Below are 20,074 nucleotides of genomic sequence, written 5' to 3' on the forward strand. Positions count from 1 at the left end.
GTAGCAATCTTGCTACTTTTTATTACTAGTTAACATATTCATGGCAAACAATTGCAGCTCTTTCACCACCCTCTTACATAACCTTACTTTTTCTCTTGTGACTGGTGTAGGTTTCATCACTTTTGGTGTTGAATGAAAAGAATCAATTGAAGATGTATTTTTAGTAGGCTCTTCAGTCTGCAATCTTTAGTTTTATTCAGGAGATTGTGAATTGAATTTCTGGCTTTGTTGTAAAGTAGCTAGTTATTCTTTATAAGGAAGTTAAAGAGCAATGTTTAATAAAGACACATTGGCCTTCTCCAGTAGAATGACTATAATCACCATGAGATGAAACGATTACATACTGTACTAATAAAGCCTACATTGTGGTTTACTAAAGTTTTATCCCAATGCTTTAGAACTATGTATTCAGGAGATGACATACTGATCATGTTTTTTCTCTCAGTATCTTGTAAGCCCAAATAAGTGTCATTTGAAAGTTTGAAACACATTCCACACCTTTTATTTTTCTATTATAGACAGTATATTTTTTCAAGTACTTACTGATAATTTCCCCCCTCGTTTGTGCACTGTGATTTTTATTGTTGTGATTTTCACTGTTGAATAACTTTTTTTCTCTCTCTCCATAGGTATTGCATGCACTTGGTAATCAGTCCTGACTGCTGGAGTGGAGGCTACATGCTGTTTTCATTTTGAAGGTATGTTCTCTGTTACAAAATGCATGTGCTTTATAGTTACAGTGTAGGTCGACATACAGTGCAAGACAACTAGTAAATACTGTTTTATTCTTAAATTTAGAGGATTTATCCCCACGTATCAAGATGAAATCTTGGGTCCATTTCATAAAACTTGTTATAATAACAAATTTACTATAACAGTTAAAAGCTACTGAAACCCTTCAATCTTATTGGCTTGCAGTAAATTTGTTATAGGAATTGTGTAAAAACTCTATTACAAGTCTTTATAATGAAATGGACCCAGAACTACCCTTGCCACACAGATCTCCATTATGTAGGCCTACCCCCAATATAGGATTATTTTGAGAATGAATGGAGTAACTTTTGTTTCATCTCATCGTTCACATAGATTAAAAAAAAATCACTTCATAGGCTCTGTACTTTGGCCTGTGTTGTATCAGGTCTTCAATATTAATTCTCCATGAGCTCTCTTTAGAGGCCATTGCAATAAGAAACCAACAACAGAAATATTCGATAGCAGATTAACAACGTAAGACCCTAAAGTAATTGGTTGGAATTCTTCGTGCCCCTCCACGTGGTGTATCGAAATGCCTGGACCCCTGCTCTCAGGTTTGTGTTCTCTTGCTCCATGGTAACACATACCGCGGAACAGTCAACACCATTCCAGAGGAGTAAGATGTAGATGGACATGACATTGCCAAGATTGGAAAGGGGCCCTGGGTTAGCCCCGAGCATCATTGCCTTCCTCAGCCTTCACCTTGGTGCGTGTCATCATCTATAGATGGAAAATTGCTGGCTTTGAAATCAAGCATTCGTCAAGACAATCTGTAGGCCTTCAGTGTATTTTTTCTTGTCTGTGGTCTGATTGCAATAGGCCTACATATGTGTAAATGCTTACGCTTACAGTTTCGTGCAAACCTTTTTTTTTCTAATTGATTCTCTCATGTATCTTATGGTGCATCGCCTGCATGTACAAATACTTTTATTAATTGGAGTGACTGTTGAAAACCACATAGTTTTACATTTGACCAAACACTATTAAGTACACGAGGCCTACCTATGCTCTATAATAGGCCTAAAATCTACTTGTACATAAATGTACTATGTACAAATAAACTCTGATTATGTTAAAATCTAGACTAACATCTTTGATGAATTGCTTCAAGAATAGATCGTCTGTTCTTAGTGTAACTCCTGGAGCCCAAAGTCTTTCAGAAGTAAAACCAAGAGCAGCATTAAAAATACCACTTTTGTATACCCGGTATTAATCAAAATAACAAAATATTTTCAAATAAACAATGCATTTAGGCCCAAACAGAGTACATGTTCACATTTTCTAAGGTTTAGAATAGTCAGTATCGATGGCTTGTGCCATTTATGGACAGCTCCGTGACATGTACACGTAAAGGTTTACATACTCATGAACACAAATTCTGAAATGGCATGTCCTATTGTCCTCATGCCTGGCTACACCTCTGAATAACAACTGAAGATGATCTGTACAATAAGATTATTACCAAGATATGACACAAGCAGATGATGCGTGCCTGCCGAGTTTCAAATTTCGCACCAGGGGGGTTGCGATCGTGTTACCTTATCCTGGTATATATAAACTCTGCCATCATGATCATGCGTGATAGAAGTGCTTTTATATTTAGACAAGACAGGTGCAAAGACAAAGGACGGGTTTGTATTGTAAGATGCATGTAAAGAAGACAACTGCTTTTTTGCTACATGTATGTCTTGGTAGAATGTGAAAAGGGGATGGTGTGGTATGACAATGCATTCATTAATCTTTGGCTATGAAAATGAAATCCCCTTGCCCCCAGCCAAGTTCAAAGAGACAAAGACAAAACGTGCTGCCATATACATATAATAGAGTGATCATGAATGAGGGAGATGCAATGTGAATAAAGAGTGCATCATGCATTTGGAAGCCATACAAGCCAAAATCTGATCTGGGTGGCATTTCACAACAATTTTTAAGTATGATTTTAGTCATTATGGTATAGGCCTACATGCACAGATAAACTGTAGATGTACCATAGATTTATAATGAGATCCATTGTATGAATAATGCATGCTTTGGAAGTATGTAACCATTTACAGTTTTTAAAAAGGGTTGTTTATGCAACCAATCAATAGGAAAACAATTACATAGAGCCTTCCTTTCTGCCTATACAGTGTACATGTATGATCATTATTAAAATGTCAGAGATGTACATGTATTACATAACACATACATGTAGTCACTCTTTCAGTGAGATAATCATAATGGCATGAAGCTGTATTCAAGCGACCATGTTTAATCAACCTACATGTACGGGTACAGTCAAATCACAGTTTTAAAACCTGATACATGTACTGATGTACAATAGGCCTACGTGTACTTGTTCGAAAGTCAAAACAAAACTGTGTTCAATGAGTTTCAGTCAGCCTTTCAAAGTGCAAAAGTTCTACCATGGAGATTCTGTATCTCCATGGTTCTGTAATTGTGCTGAATTTAGGGTTTGATAGTAGTACATGTAAATCATTACTCTGACCATTACATTGTTTAGATAAATTATCTACATGTATGATATGTTTTGTTTACGTTACATATGTACACCTGAGTTCCTTTCTCAGCATGTCATTTATATTAAATACACACTCTCATAAACCCTGTTATAAATAAACTAATTCACTGGTGATTAAAACTGAGAGAAAATTTTGTCAAAGGAAAGCCTGCACTGCTCCAGGCGTTCCCTACCTTTCCTCATGGATAAATTACTCAAATTCTGTTTTTAGTAAAAATATATTTTGGAAATTCTTGCTACATGTAAGTGGATGACACATCCTTTGTCCATCTGTTCAGCAATTAAACAGTGTTGATGTACAGGTACATGCACATGACGGACTACCGTGTAGGTCTTACAGTATTGACCCAGAGTCTCAGATCATAAAGGCATACTAACAGAAAGTCCTTATTCCAAACTTGGAAATAAAACATTTTTTCTATAATTAAAAATAATTGGTTTGGACTTTGGACTGGTGATGGAAGTACATGTAAGCACAAATATCTTGTGAATATTTTTTTATCAACACTCATAAAGACACATTAACCAACATTGCACATTTTGTTTTCTTCATTCAATAGGAATCTTCTTAAAAATTTTGGTTGGGATGGTTGGGGGGGAGGCTTGCACCTTTGTATAGTCATCGCAAGCAATAGTGATAATACATGGAGTATATCGCATACATTCGTAATTCCGAAGCTTCGTAATTCCGAAGGTTCGGTTATTCCGAAGGTTCGTATTTCCGAAGGTTCGTAATTCCGAAGGTTCGTAATTCCGAAGGTTCGTCAATCCGAAAACGAAATAAGGTTCGTAATTCCGAAGGTTCGTTAATCCGAAAACAAAATAAGGTTCGTAATTCCGAAGGTTCGTTAATCCGAAAACAAAATAAGGTTCGTAATTCCGAAGGTTCGTTAATCCGAAAACGAAATAAGGTTCGTTAATCCGAAAACGAAATAAGGTTCGTTAATCCGAAAACGAAATAAGGTTCGTTAATCCGAAAACGAAATAAGGTTCGTTAATCCGAAAATTAAATAAGGTTCGTATTTCCGAAAATGAAAATAATTCATTTTGGTAACAAAAACGATGTTGTCATTACAATATTACACGATATTATGCAATGATAGTAATAACGATCGATGATACATGTGTGTTGGGGCCAAAGCATGTATTTCATTAAGAATGGCGCCCTGATCAAGCATAGGCTAATTTCGATTTTATCTGAGTAATTGCTGCCTATAAGCAAATGATTTAATTAAAGATGCAGGAGATCAAGTGTGTTGGAAGCGTGCGAGCAACCTCTAGATAATAGGATTTGTATTGGAGGGGATGTCATTTTAAATAACAGCTTCTGCTGGTAATAAAAATAAAAATAATACTAATAATGATCCTTGTGAAAGGTTGAAAGCGCGAATCGCAAGCTGAAACTAGTAGACATTTCATGTAACAAGACGTGAAGTGAGCATTCGGAGCATTTTTTGTAATCGTGAGAAAGATGTGTATCTTTCTAAAGAATTAATGCGAGGGCGAGCTGTAATTTGTTTATATACTGACCTGGGGCCCGTTGCATGAAACGTTTTACCTGAGAAAACTCAGGTTGTTTTTACAGGAGTTTTTGCCCTGTACTAAAGTCATTGGCGGAAATCAGACTAACCTTAGTTTTCAGTTTTTACCAGAGTTTTCTCAGGTAAAAAGTTTTATGCAACAGGCTTCAGAAAGTAATCTTTTAAGGACTGCATTTAGTGACTCATGAATAGAATATATATCTCATGAACTAAATAATGAGAGCGCGAACCGCAAGCTTAAAATTTGTGATATTCCAACCTGAAAACTGGACATTTCATACTTTTTTTTGTAACCAGGAATAGAATGAGTTCCTCAATAAACAATACTTGATGCGAGCGAGAAACGTGAGCCAAATTTTTCCGATTTTCCAACCTGAAAACTGGACATTCTAAGCATTCTTGTAAAAAAAAAATAATAATAGCTGGGAGAATAGTTTTCAGAACTGAAGTGGCTTCCCTGGGTAAATGATATCTATATCAATATTATCATTCTAGGCCCACATGAAATTTCCAAAAGTTTGAGCACGTGATTCGCTCGCAACATCTCACAAGGATGCCCTTTTAACAGTATTGACCAAAAAGGTGAATTTTACATCTTCAGATTTGACTTTTCCCCCCAAACCGCTTGCTCTCTACGCTCGCAGAAATGAAACGTAAATATATAACTTTAGTGATCACTTAAAAAATTGTGCTCAATTTAGTTACTACAAAACACACAACCTCTTTACACAGATGATAATCTAATGGTGAAAATATCCGTTTGCACCAAATTGCCCCTATTGGCCCCTTTTTTTGCTTTGCCCCCCCCCCAAAAAAAAAAAAACGTTCCGCCGCCATTGGCTAAAACACGCATCGTCTTCATGGCTAACTGCAAAAAGTTCTTAAAATGTCCCCTTTAGATCAGGTCAGAGCTTATATATTTAAAAATTCTCTTCGCGCTTCTTGCTAGCAGTTATTGTCTAATTTTAGTTACATAGGCATCTCGCTTTGAAGATCACAAACATATTGCCCATCATATTAACAAAAATATATAGCTCGCGCTCGCATTATTTAAAAAGGGTTTATCATGTTATTACATATTTACTTTATTTTATAAGGATAAAGCTAATTATTGACTGTTAGGACTACCCTTTCAAAGAAACAAACAAAAATCAACTTTAAACTGCCGATCAAGGAAAATATGGCTTAAAAAAATTGCCCCCCCCCTCTATTTGACGAAAGTTGGATCCACCGGGAGGGAGGCAGGGGGCATCAAAAATGGAATAAAAAACAGGGGAATTAATATTTTCCAAAATGGGAAAGTTCCTTTTTCAAAAATAAATATGCCGTTTTTCATGATTTTTTCGAAATAAAATACTCTTTTTAAAGTATACAAGTTAAGTTAAGTTTTCAGGCTGGAATATTGAAAAATTTCAGCTTGCGCTTCGCACTCTCATTCGATTGGTGAAATATTCATCCTAAAGAGGTCACTAAATGCTTTCTTTAACAGGTTCCTTTTCTGGTCAGTATGTTTAAGCTCGCGTTTTGCGCTCGTGTTAATTCTTTAGTTAGATGCACATCTTTTTTAATGACAGCAGAAATCTGCTCGGATTTTTAAAAACTAATTTTCATTTTTTATTGAAATAACCTAAGGTTTAGCTTGTGATTCACGCTCGCAACACCTTGCAATAATGCCATTTTAAGAATAACTGACCACAAAAAACGTTATACAACTTCACCTTTGAATTTGTTTTACCAAGCCGCTCGCTCATTATACTCTCTCCCGAAAAAATAAAGCCTAAATATACATTTTGCCATAATAAGAAGTCACTTCAAAAAAGTTTTTCTCTTCTTAATCACTATCAAACACACAATGACTTCAAGCAGATGATAATCTTAAGGTGAAAATATAACCAAAGTGCCCATTTCGTTCGTTCGGCCGCCCTTGCCTTCCCATCCTCATATGATAATTGAACGGCAACAGTGTCCCCCGCCCCCCTCCCTTGCCTCTGCCTCTGCTTTCCCGGTTTTCATTTTTCGGATTAACAAACCTTATTTTGTTTTCGGATTAACGAACCTTATTTTGTTTTCGGATTAACGAACCTTATTTCGTTTTCGGATTAACGAACCTTATTTTGTTTTCGGATTAACGAACCTTATTTCGTTTTCGGATTAACGAACCTTATTTTGTTTTCGGATTAACGAACCTTATTTCGTTTTCGGATTAACGAACCTTCGGAAAAACGAACCTTATTTCGTTTTCGGATCAACGAACCTTCGGAATAACGAACCTTTTTTCGTTTTCGGATTAACGAACCTTCGGAACAACGAACCTTATTTCGTTTTCGGATTAACGAACCTTCGGAACAACGAACCTTATTTCGTTTTCGGATTATCGAACCTTCGGAATAACGAATCGTCGGAATTACGCCACAAATGTTCGGATTAACGAACCCTTTTTCGTTTTCGGATTAACGAACATCGAGGTATAGGCAATTTACGTGTTTCGGAATTACGAACCTTCGGAATAAAGAACCTTCGGAATTACGAAGCTTCGGAATTACGAAGTGTAACCGGAGTATATATATCCAATTAATTTCTGACAAGCATCCCTTAGAGGCCTTAAATATGATACTGATAATTGTGGTAATAAAAAAAAGGCTGAACAGGCCAATTAATGGCTTCATGGTCTACCTATCAGGAGAGTGGCAGTGTGAAAGTGCCCCCTTCAGAATGATGAATTATGCATGTCCAAAGTCATCCCAGTGCCTCTCTATCACCTCCTCGGTGATCTATGTTTATTATGACTGGGATACACAGCATGACAGACTTGTATCATCTCCTTAAACTCTATCCAGTCAAATGCTCACTCACTTGGGGGCTTTCACACCTCCTTAATCAGAAAAAAATTCAGATCAGTCTCAGCACACTTTGTAGTACAGTCACATTCCAATAATTCTATTTTTTGTAATTCATTGTTTTCAAGTCAGCAAAGTCCTCAACCTACTTGTACATGAACATGTATGCCTCAAAACGTTTCTGGTGCACACTTTTTGTTGTTGCTTGCAGTTTCTATGGGGAGGTATATAATCAATCCTGATCACAAAATACCAGATAAATCATTCCAATTGATGTGATAGCATGTTTTTTGAAAAATCTTTTTCCCTGAAAAAAATAACTGTGTGTGGATGACGGCTGTATATTTCAATAGTGGAGAAAATATTACATGTACCTGATTTATGATGTGCCCTACAATCTACATGGACATGTACATGGTCACAAAATGCCATATGAATGCTATATCAATGCGATGTATTATCATTGAGCTATAAACCCATTCACTGAGATGATGTGGTCACTCACTTCAGCGGGAACTAGTCAAGAAAAGTGACTTTGAACAGACTCAGGTGCACTTCAGAATTAAACTATAGGTAGTTTCAGACCGCCTCGAAGTTCCTCAGTTCCAGGTATTCGCTGATCGAAAAATTTACCCCGATCAGAAGATGTACCAGGTATTTTGGTAATGTGAAAGCAAACTACGCGTAATTAACCTGAAAGAAAATACCCGCTAAATAGTATGTACTTGGCGAAATTTCGAGAAATTTCGCGGGGATATTTTGGCAATGTGAAAGCAATTTACTTTAAGCCTACATGTACATGTAACGTGTTGTTGGGCTCGGGTGCCGTGGGTGGCTGCTGGGCAAGTGATTTTGAATCTTGCGCCTTGCCTGTTTATCAGACCATACTGCACATGCTTGTAACTTCAGGAACTTATCCCAAAGGGTACATGTATGTTTCAGGGTGGTGTGAATGCAGGAATAATTAATGGGTATTTTTTAGCCTAAAACAGATCTTGTAATTTAACATGGATTCTTATGATCGAGGCGATTTGAAACCACCTAATGAGGCCGTTCTCATTTTATGCTTTCCAAAACTAGTTTACTGGAAACCGATTCAGGAAACCAGTTTGGAAGATTGCTTTGCTAGCATTCCCACTTGACCACACGAAAGTGGTTTTCAAAATCACTTCATGTATAAAGCAATCTTGTTGCTATGGAAACGCTCTCAGTGGGGTGACACATTTCGCGCGGAATTCGAAACCGCAGCGTAGGCATTCTTCACCTGTCGTATGGAGTAGCGCGCTCAAAATGTGCGAAGATCGCTTCCCGAAAAATTGTTGTGTCCTCAATTCACTTACGCTAAAACCAGTTTAACGAGACAAAGCGATCTTGAAAACTACATCGTGAGGTGGTTTTCTGAACCGGTTTGAAAGATCACTTTGAGGCTGTTCTCACTACATTCCTAAAAACTAGTTTAGTGGAAACTAGTTTAGAGCGTAGTGAGAACGGTCGAATCAGTCTTGGAAGCGAAACCAGTTTGGAAAACCACCTTGTGATGTACTTTTTCAAGATCGCTTTGCCTCGTTAAACTGGTTTTAGCATAAGTGAGGACACAACTGTTCTTCGGGAAGCGATCTTCGCACATTTTGAGCGCGCTACTCCACACGACAGGTGTAGAATGACCATGCTGCGGTTTCGAATTTCGCGCGAAACGTGTCACCCCACTGCAAGCGTTTCCATAGCAACGAGTGCTTTACATGAAGTGATTTTGAAAACCACTTTTGTGTGATCAAGTGGGAACGCTAGCAAAGCGACCTTCCAAACTGGTTTCCTGAATCGGCTTCCAGTAAACTAGTTTTAGAAAGCGTAATGAGAACGGCCTCTTTGACCGTTCTCACTACCGGGTACTTATTTTCTTGTTTCCACTAAACTGGTTTCCAGTAAACTAGTTTTTGATAGGAAGGTTGTGAGAATGGTGTCCAAGTCTATGGACAGAGACTACATTATAAACCAGTAACAAGCAAGGATGATGTATGGAGTGTTTAGACAGTGTCATATTCAATCCATCTATGTAAGCAAACCATCTCCCTTTGATGATTGTTGCTATTACCCACGGCCAGTGTGGTTAAATGGTCACTTTCTCTCATTTATTGACATGAATATGTTCATTTCAAGGATGATTGATATGAGATGGCGCTAGAGGAATGCAGGGTGAGGTCAGCAAAATAGCAAAACATAAACTATGACCGTTCGGGGTGGTGGTTTTCCATCATCCGACTTCGCACAATCTTTAGATTCTTGTTTGATCAGCCGTCTATAGGAGTAAAGACTTTTGTGTAAAAATCAAAGTAAGGTCCATTATTTCTGTGAATTGTTGTAAAAATGAGCCCAAGAAAAATTATTCTGAAAGTCATTATTTAGCACTTGCAAGCATCTCATAATTATGACTGTGACTTATTTGTAGGCCTCCATCCGTCTTCCAATTTCTAGATATTTTTTTCTTCAAAATAGCAATATTGAAGTCTCCACCATCTGAATTCATCGATTCTGTGAAGTTCTTGAGCAATACATCGTTTCATCGTGTGGTTTTAATTTCCTGTCATATATCAAATGTATGACTTTGTCTTGTTTATTTGCTTCAAGAACTATTGTCAAATTTATGAATTTCTGCTTCATATTTTGACAATTTGTTCATTCATACTGCCTCACCCTGGAGGCATCATGCAAAATAAATCACATTACCTGTCTCCACAAAAGGAACACGCATTCATGCGTAAAGACGCTGGAAACTTGAGCTTCATGTTCATGCTTATGTTATTACGTATTGTATCAGTTACATGGACATGTTTGGCAGCCTGGCCTTTGTTACTTTTTTTGGTTTTTATTCTGATTTTCCATAGCAGCCTGTCTCGCTACCAGCCCGTAAGCAATTTATTACAGACAAATGACTCATTCAGGCTTTTGGGGTGGATGGGAAAGGAGGAAATGTGCTTCTAATTCCCCGCTAGATTTGCCTTCTCAATCAGGCATGCTTGCATGCATACATGTACATGTACTATCCTCCAAGGCAATCGCACGTCAGTTTCTCGTTGCTGGCCTTGGAGTTGTCTACTTTAGAGTTACTGTAAGTGCACTCATTATGCCGGTGACTCAATCATGCATGTGTGTCGGCATTGTCTTGTTTTGTCTTATATTGTTTATTGGTGACAGATTGTGATTGGCCGTGCACAGTTCAAGGCAAAAGAGGTGATCTGTGGTAAACTATTATTTGTACCAATTCATTCGCAGAGTAATTGAAAGACATCAGTGGGCGCATTTCCGAAAAAATGACCCAAACTTTGATGATTTTAACTTGAGAAATTGCGAAAAAATCTCCAGTGCCTACAGTACTGCGAGTTCTGGGGAGCGTCTCATGAAATGACTTGTTTGATGTTTTATCCGACAAGTCCCATTTCATCCGACAGTTACTATAGTAACAGTGCCTCTCAGCCAATCAGAATCAAGGAAAGATGTCAGATCTGACAACTTGTCAGACAAAAATGTTGATGAAACGGTCCCCTGGAGTGTAATAACCATTAGATGTAGGCACATGCATACAAATGTATATTAAAAAGAGAAAAAATTAACTGTTTGGCCAGGAAACTTTACCAGGTGATTCCTTACAAAACCAAGTCCATATTTGATATATCAAGGTGATTTTAGTACAAAATTATAGGCCAAGACACCCCCCCCCAAAAAAAAGAAGAAGAAAGTAGTGTATAAAGTTACTAAAAAGACTGCTACTGTACTTGTTAAAAATGTAGGCCTATAGATTTAATAGTGTTTTTTATTAATGGGCCATGTAATTGTAAAGTCCATAAATAATCTTTTTTTCCTTACTTTTGATAATTTTTGAAAATGATTTAATTGTTTTGCAAAAGGGTACATGTCTTCTTTACATGGACAAGCTGTAATATGACTGTATTCTGTAAAATAATGATATACATGTAGCACTCCCAATGAACACACAAATGTACACTACAGAGCCATGTTGATATTCATCTGTTAATCCCATTAACCTGTTCACCTTGGGGTCATACTGCTAATCAGTTTAAAGTATATCCTAGAATAACCTTGCTGATATTGATACCATACCAGTAATAGGATTAGGTCAATTACTCTATGGTATTAATCCTATTACACAAGTACAGTTACATGTATTACAGGTGGGCCCTTTGGCATAACATTTTAAGTGCTCCTATGTTTTTAAAATGCATGCCGTGGCAATTATTGCTTGTTCGTGATGTCAAATTTCAACTGATTGCTGTCTTTGAAAGCGAGATCATTTCTTAATATATGATTAAAACGTAGATTTGCACTGTTTTTGCCAAGGCCATAGCCATCATTGGCTTTTATACAATGATTTATAAATAGGCCTATGCAATTCACACTTTTTGAAATTAGTATTAGATCCCTTCTTTAGCTTTTTCTCTTTTTTTTTAAGAAAAAGTTTAGAGAGACAGGAGGGGAGGGGATGGGGTACTCAGCTTCAATATTGTGTTATGAAAATGACAAGCAGGGACTTCAGAATAGGTAACATGTAGGCCTTTTTTTTAAATCTTTGGAATTCCAGACTTTGTTAAACAGGAGGTACGTGTAAAAGGGGCAGGTGTGATGCATGGAAGATGATTTCACACAAACGTGAAACTATTTGTGACAGCAAACTTTATTCATTTTGTTTTAGAAAGAAGACCTGCATATTGATATTAAGCATCATTGCAAACCATTGTAGGCCCTTGGCCTGAGCCTACTTTAATTGCAAAATTACATGCTGCCATTGTTGTAATATTATGTAAGCCAAGCTATTGTATAAAGGTCATGATATTCAGGTTTTAATATCTCAGGCACAATTCACTTTGCCTTTATACACACATACATGGAGGTTATTGATTATGCAATCACCATTGCAGACGAATAAAGGCTCCTTATGTGCTACTTTAAACTTTCAAAAGAATTTGTGACCCATAAAAAGAAAACTAAAGACACCATTGAAATCCTACTGGGTAGGGGGTGATCTGAAGCTGACCAACCTCTGGCACTGTCTAGGCTTCCTAAAGGCATTCAATATTGATTTTTTTTCCATTCTCTACCATTCTTTAGTGTATTTCCTGGTGGAGTATGAAGCGTTTTATGTTGGTAGTCTTCAGTGTGCAGACACAAAATTTGTCAATTCATGAGTGGTAAAAGTGACTGCTTTGAAATAACTTACAAAATTGTTCTGATTACATGTATGTTGTACCTCTATAGCTACTTCATTCCGAAATTGAATCTAGGAGGGTGAAGGGGCAGCGGCTGCAAATTTCTATGTATGCTGCACTCAAGTGTCGAATTTACAAATTAACAACAACAAAAAACAAAGAAGTCTGTGCCTGCAGACTAGCTTGAGTGTCCTGAAAGGCTTCATAACAAAAGATGCTATTGATCGTAGTATTGATCACCATTGTAGGCAGCTGTAGGACTTCATGCATTCATTGGTCTTTGGGTCTGAGCCAACATTTGATCGGGAAAGCTTGGACATGATGTGTCGATAAAATTGTATATTTATCTAAAATTTATAACTGTGCAGTGTGTGGAAGTAGATTCAATTTTCCTTTGAATAAAAATCCCTCACTTAAAAAAAAAAGCAACCAAATCCTCCCCATATTTTGTTAAATCTTTAAATACGGTACATTTTAGGAAGAGATGATAATGCATGTAAAATGTACCTCTCATTCCATGAGAAGGAATTTTTCTACTTTTGTCAAAGTTCATTTCATCCCTTTTGATTATTAAAACTTCAAAGTTGCATGTCAAAATAATAAGATCTTATGCAAAAAAATATGGATAAATATAATAATTGTATGTGACCCAAATTTTATGGCCAAAATAATGAAATGATCATTTTCATGAAAGCACTTGTACTCTACGTGATAGAACTTCACCAGAAGGATACCTCTTCCTTTTAATGAAAAAAAAACAATACCAGCAAAAATGTTTCACAAGCTTTTTCATGGTAATTGATTGTCATTATTTAGTTCATTTGTATTATTTGCATGTAAAAGTTAAAAATAAGTAACAAATGTTAATGATACTACTTTATGTACAATATTAATATTATATGGAAACTGACCTGTGTAGTTTTGTAGGCCAACCCATGGGGGTGTACTAAATGCAATGAGCCATTCAGTTTGGTATGTCATGCAAAATATAAAATGAAGGAAATCCTTAAGATATGATCATCATGTTTACATGTACATGTAGTATAACCTGTCCATTGACTTTGAGAACATTTTGTGTCTTGTAGGCCTAAAACATGTATGCCTACATGTAACTGTTTTCTGAAATAATTGGGATGCATGATATTTCTTTTTCTGATGTAGGCCTACATACATCTGGATGTATACACTGCTGGTATTGGTATGATCATGGTATAATGTACATGCAGGGATTCCATATCCCTGGTACATGTATGCTTTCAATGAAATGTACATGTATATAATGAGTAATCCTGGATATGTAATAATCTAACTTTTTCCTGCTTCCTTGTTATTGTTGACATTTTCCAGGCACCCTTTAAGAGTATATAAACAACTTTCATGTCCTACAACCGAGTCTATTTGCATTTGTGTGTATAGTCCAGTGAAAACACACCCCCTTTTTCTTTACCAAATCACTGCACCCCTGCATGCACAATGGAAGAGCCCACAGGATTTTTACTATTTCCCTGTTTCTGTCTACTTCTCTTTTGCTGCAGGCTGCGAGACTTGACTAATGCACTGTTCAGAGGGAAGGATGCTTACTGATTGGCTGATTGCATCGCAGACTGCAGCCCCTCACTCTTGAGCACACACACTCACACAGACAGGCACCAGGCCTTTGCAAACGGAGGGAGTGTTGTTATTATGTGTCTGACACAGGTCGGAGGAGTACTGCTTCCAGAGCTCAGCTCAACTACTTGAATACATTATCGGGAAGCTCCTCAGTGTTGGGTATTTTTCCATACATTGTCAGCCCAAGCCTTCAGCCATCTACACCGGGCTAGCAAGATAGCACAGAATCTCTGGTTGTGGTGGGATATGTCATGCTGTGGCTCTCCCACTAGACCGCCTCGTTAGCAAGCCGCTAGATGTTGCCACCCTCCTGTAGCTGTTGGAACTCGAACCACAACAAATGTTGAAATTGCTCGGCAGGACTGCCCACCAAACATTCCCTGGCCTGCGGGTGAGAAGCGGTATTTGCATTTAGACAAGCAATCAAGTCGGACTGATTGGAGTGCCTAGTCAAACACTTCAGCAACACCACCATCTCTGGCACTTGACTTCAACGATACATCTTATCAGTTTTCAACTCGTCCGTTCCCTAGATGTGAAAATTTTCAGTAATTCCTTCTGACAGGATTTTAAGGATTACACACCAGCAGCCATGGCTTCTGAATTCCTGAGACGTTTGTTGAAGCGAGGGTCCGAGTCTTCGCAGAGACCCAAGGTGGATGTCCATGCCCTGTACACAAACTGCCAAATGAGTCGCGTGTTGATGGAAGGTCAGCTCTCTGTACACGAACCATGGCGCAGGCACAAGAAGAAGCCCAAGAGCGTTCACATGGTGCTCTACACCAATGATTCTAGCCCATTTCTTGTGTGGTACGGAGAAAGAGCCAGGAAGAAGGCGCGTGGATTCTGCAACATCCAAGGTGGGAAGATCGCGCCGATCGGGGAATATAGCTTCCAGATTGTGTTCAGTGGGAAAAATAACCAAGTGTACAAATTCAACACGGAATGCTGGGATACTCGCGAGGAGTGGTTATACGCATTAAGGGACGAGAGCAGACGTGAGACGGCCATGCCGGAACTCTCTAACGTCACGCCTTCACTGATGGAGAGCAAAGACGACATTGCCATAACGCATCAAACTCAGCCTCAGCGACCACCATGGAAAGGGCATCGTAGAACTCTAAGCGCTGGGTCACCGTCGCCGCAGCTTGATCGCTGTCAGGTCTCTCTCCAACGATCAAGAAGTCAACCCCACATTCAAAAAGGAAAGTTGATCCGAAAGCGCGCGACTGTGTTGAACTCCTCCAAACCCAAACCGACGTTGGGCCAGTCGATCCAGGGACAAAAAGTCTTTGTGCGATCACCAGAAGTTTGTCGCAGCTGAGGCTAGTGCACATGTGGCACGCTTTCAAGGCATTCTAAAGTTTAAACCCGTCATTCTCAATTACTTTTTTAGAAGCGCCACATTTCTTGTTGAGAATCGGTAATGCTCCACTATCCATTACGCAATATCAGCGGAGGGGTTCCAGAGGCCCCTGATGGGGGTCGAGGGGGCAGAGCCCCCAGAAGTTTTGGAATATGAGGCCTTTTAAATTGCCCATGCAGAGGTGCTGCAATAAATATCAACAGAAAAAATACAAATGCCAACAAACTATACAATATTAATATTAAAAGAAAAATGACCAGTGACTTGTTCACTGATACCACTATAGTTCAGACTGTTCTGCACCAGATCTATTGGCTGAAGCAAGTGGCGTAATGGGTAAAAAAAATCAAGAGGGCTAGATATGGCAGCTGAAGTAAAAATATTGAACTTTTCAATACAAAAATATATATTTTGACATAATATTAAGATAATTCCACTCGTTCCCTTTCTTTCTCTTTCCCTTTCTCCTTTTTTTTCTTGGCCGTGAAACACATGGGGGCCCATCTGTACCCCAGTGGCTAAAGTTACGTTCCCCGATTTTGCAAGGGCTGAAAATTAGGCGTTACACTGCCCTAGCGCCCCGAACTACCCATCTTTCTCTACAACTCACGTGCAGTATTATTTATTCAGTTCTTCTTTAGCAAGAGTGCATGCAGACAATCACGGCAAGCAATACATCTGAGCATACATATATTTCACTTTTACAACTTCGGATTTTAATCGGCTCCGGAAACAAGGTTTCTGCTTGTTCTGTCCCAAATTCATAATCTATTATGATCAGGATGTTCTTTAAATATCACATTATTTGATGTTTAACTCTTAACCAAAACTTATACTCTGGAAATGCAAAATTTATCGCCGTTGAAATAGAAATCCTACAAACGGGGTTTTCATATCACTTCTGTGGCACATTTGTAAGAATAAATAAAACTTTGTAAGAAAAAATAAAAATCGATCCTCCATAATAGGGGTTATCGAGTGCTAAATTGGACAAAATTTGAGGAAATCAATTAGCCATTAAGTGTCAAGTAAAGAGTTTTTGTTTTCTCTTTGTATTAAAATGATCACCAAATCCTTATTTTCAGGTTACTGGTAGATACATTTTTATTTCCCCAATATTTCCTTATTTTTACTTTTTTTATACCAACTCCCAAGCGCCACTCCGCAAGGCTCGGTGCGCCACAAGTGGCGCGCGCGCCACCATTTGAGAATCCCTGGTTTAAACTATCCAGCCATTTCAAGCTGACAGCATTTTTATATATTTTTTTCAATGTTCACATTGTCATTAATTCATTGCAAAGTTATATTCTGTTTATGTTTATTTGAATACTCGCAAAAGAAGCGTACTGCAAAGAATGCAAATGTTTTGTTGTAAAGCAGTTACAATTGAGAGCACCAAATGCAATGCTGATGTGATTATCATGCATGAAATGCCAAGTTTGATATAAATTAAATTGATTTTGCATGTTTATGTTTATACTTCAAAAGTTTCATTCCTTTTTATATTTCGTATAAATTTGCAAAATATGCAAATAATCCCCCTTCTTGCTTTTCATATTAGTGTCTGACTAATATGAAGACTACTAATAAGATACTTGTAGTAACATTCATCAGAGAAAAAAGTGAATTTTCAAACTCCCTTTATAAAGTTTTTGATTTTTTGTTTGGTACTTTAAAATAAAGGAAAGAGATTTATCTATAGTACTATATAAAGATACCGGCCATTCTGAGCACTTTATTATTTAAGAGTGTGAGGTACCTTAACGGAAAGTAAACGAGACCAAATTTTTTTATTTGTGTTATAAGTCACAAGGTAATCCAGAAAAAAGAAAATGGTGCCTTATCTTTATAATCAATTATTAGCATGTACTCTCCAAATTATTCAGTGTAAGATATTTTGTATCATCATTAATCGATATTCTATCAATATTTTATGAAACATGGAGGATAATCAAACCTTGAAGAAGTGTATCTCAAATCGATATGAAATTTATATCCCTTTTTTCATATTCCTTATTCTATTAGCAGTGAAAAAAAATGCATCAATTATCGTCATGTACATGTATAAAATCAAGAGGAGGCACCGGAATTTATAGAAATTTTTCTATAAAATAATTTGTTTTTGGAAAACGTAAAACAGTACTTTTGGCTTGTGTGCATAAAATCCCTGTTAATGTATGCACATGTATGGGTCTGGATTTGTTGATCAGCCTGTGGTGCAGGCGCAGTTCTGATGATAATGTTTTGTCATTTCAACTTCCCAGTTCCTGTTTTTATTTTTGGTTAGCTTATCTGTCAAAAACTACCAACAGGCTATTAATTTATTAATTATTGATTCTGATGTAACAGATACACTGGTGTTTAAAATGTATAAATACCAATTCTTTTGAATTATTTCCTCTTCCCGTTAATAATAATCCACTCGGAGAAGACAAATTTAGGGTTTTTCCAGGTACATATTTTTTAATACTCAACTGATATGAAGCCTATGCCTGATACACTTAACCATTGTATCATTACATAATTTTCATACAACATCGTCCTCGATTTGTCATTTCTAGCCATTTGACAGTAGGAAATACAGACTCTTTACTTTAACATCATTTTGGAAAGCGTCTGTGGTTTTTTGGAAATTGAGATGAGTCAAAGCTGCCGGATGCTGGGAATTGTAATACTGCATGAAGGTTTTGAAGAGAAGAAGAAAAAAAAGTGGAAAGGTCTACTCCCCCTTTTTCCTCTTTTGGTAGGAAATCCTTCACCCATGCACATGAGGTTTGAGTTCCTGGGATATGCAGACTTCATTAAGTGAAGGCACACATGTACATACATGGAGTGTTTTTAATTCAGGCCTATAAATACAGTCAGTATATAAATTCATGAAGATGAGCAAAGTTAATGTACATCTAAATATGTAGGCCTACCGGTATATTTCAGTTTCATAACAAAAGCTATATGAATACATGTATGTAGCAGTCGGCACTATGTATTTCATGTTGAGTTGCACTTGTACTGTTGTACATTCTCATAGTCACAGGCCTAGATATATTTCAAATTCAGTTCAGGTTGACTAGTAATTATGCAAATTTGTTACTGTCATCCATATTTTGTAAAATTTTGGGACATAAGTGCTCAAGTTGCATCAATCTTGTCCATCTTTCAAATGCAATGTGCATATGGTAGCTGGTACATGTAGCTGGTACTGTAATTCAAATACTCTGTCCCTGGCTGGCTTTGTTGTGTACGCCTTGTGTGTACACAGTATCGAGTCTGTATTGTTGGATCGCCCTCTGCTCCAGTAGGGGGGCGGGTCTGGACAAAGACACTGGAAGAAGGACGGTTTTCATGCTTTAGCTGGAAATACCTCTTACAGCATGCCTGCATGTGCATGTACATATACATTCACATGTTTGTGTGGTGTAGTGTGCACATGAATGATTCCTTTTTCAAACAATCCAAGGCCACCCATGTTTGTTTTTTAAATCATCTATGATTAAATTGAATAGACACATGACAGACTAGACAGATAAATCTCTACATTTGAAATGAAAAGATCAAGAATCCTGTTCATGTGTGTCCATGAGTGGAAGCAAAACATTGATACCCGTTTATCTGTGCGCATGTGCATCCTCTGCAAAAGCTGAGGAAACATGACGAATGTCGCATGTGCCTGGTGTTTAATCCTTACAATCCCCTGGTTAGTACTCAAAATCTGGCACGACTCCATCAAAAGCAGACATTTGCTCAGAGACCTTGCACATATGTTCCTTCCCCCGCAACAACCTGCGGGTAATTTTAGCAGAGCACATTTCATTGTATGCAAATAGAATGTTCTAAGCAGAACCATGGCCCATGGCAGAACAGACTCACACACACACAGCTACTTTCAAACTGCAGGGCATCCTGTCTGCACTTGCACGTTCGTAAATCTTCGAATTCGAAGTAAATCTGGTTTAGTCACCAATTGGTACTTGAACTGCAGGTGTCCTTACTAAATAACTTGATCTGTTCCATGTTGGGGTGCTATTTCTCATGATAATTTCTCTTGTAAGGAAGGAAATGCGATGAAATATATTTTTTTAATGTCAGTGTGAACAGTATGACATATGAGGTCAAAGGAGACATACTGTATGGGATTCATTCCCGGACAAACTTTCCAGCAAAGTTTGTGTCATCCTACTACTTGGGTCATCCCTCACCCCCCCCCCATGACTATGTACAGAGTACCA

The 20,074-nt window shown here is 37.7% G+C and overlaps 1 protein-coding gene across 2 annotated transcripts in view; it reads left to right on the forward strand.

Annotated features, from left to right (window-relative positions):
• The window catches only part of LOC121431851, a 34,129-nt gene extending 15,987 nt beyond the window's left edge, over positions 1-18,142 (forward strand). Inside the window, exons 2-4 of one of the 2 annotated variants that reach the window (XM_041629618.1) lie at positions 630-698; positions 14,407-15,852; positions 17,066-18,142. In XM_041629618.1, the coding sequence (XP_041485552.1) occupies positions 15,075-15,806 (732 nt within the window). In that variant the 5' untranslated portion in view covers positions 630-698; positions 14,407-15,074 and the 3' untranslated portion in view covers positions 15,807-15,852; positions 17,066-18,142. The remainder of the gene's footprint in view (positions 1-629; positions 699-14,406; positions 15,853-17,065) is intronic. The other variant, XM_041629619.1, reaches the window with a different exon arrangement.
• The last annotated feature ends 1,932 nt before the right edge of the window (positions 18,143-20,074 follow it).

Source organism: Lytechinus variegatus, chromosome 18 (assembly GCF_018143015.1).
Source record: "Lytechinus variegatus isolate NC3 chromosome 18, Lvar_3.0, whole genome shotgun sequence".
Taxonomy (NCBI): Eukaryota; Metazoa; Echinodermata; class Echinoidea; order Temnopleuroida; family Toxopneustidae; genus Lytechinus; species Lytechinus variegatus.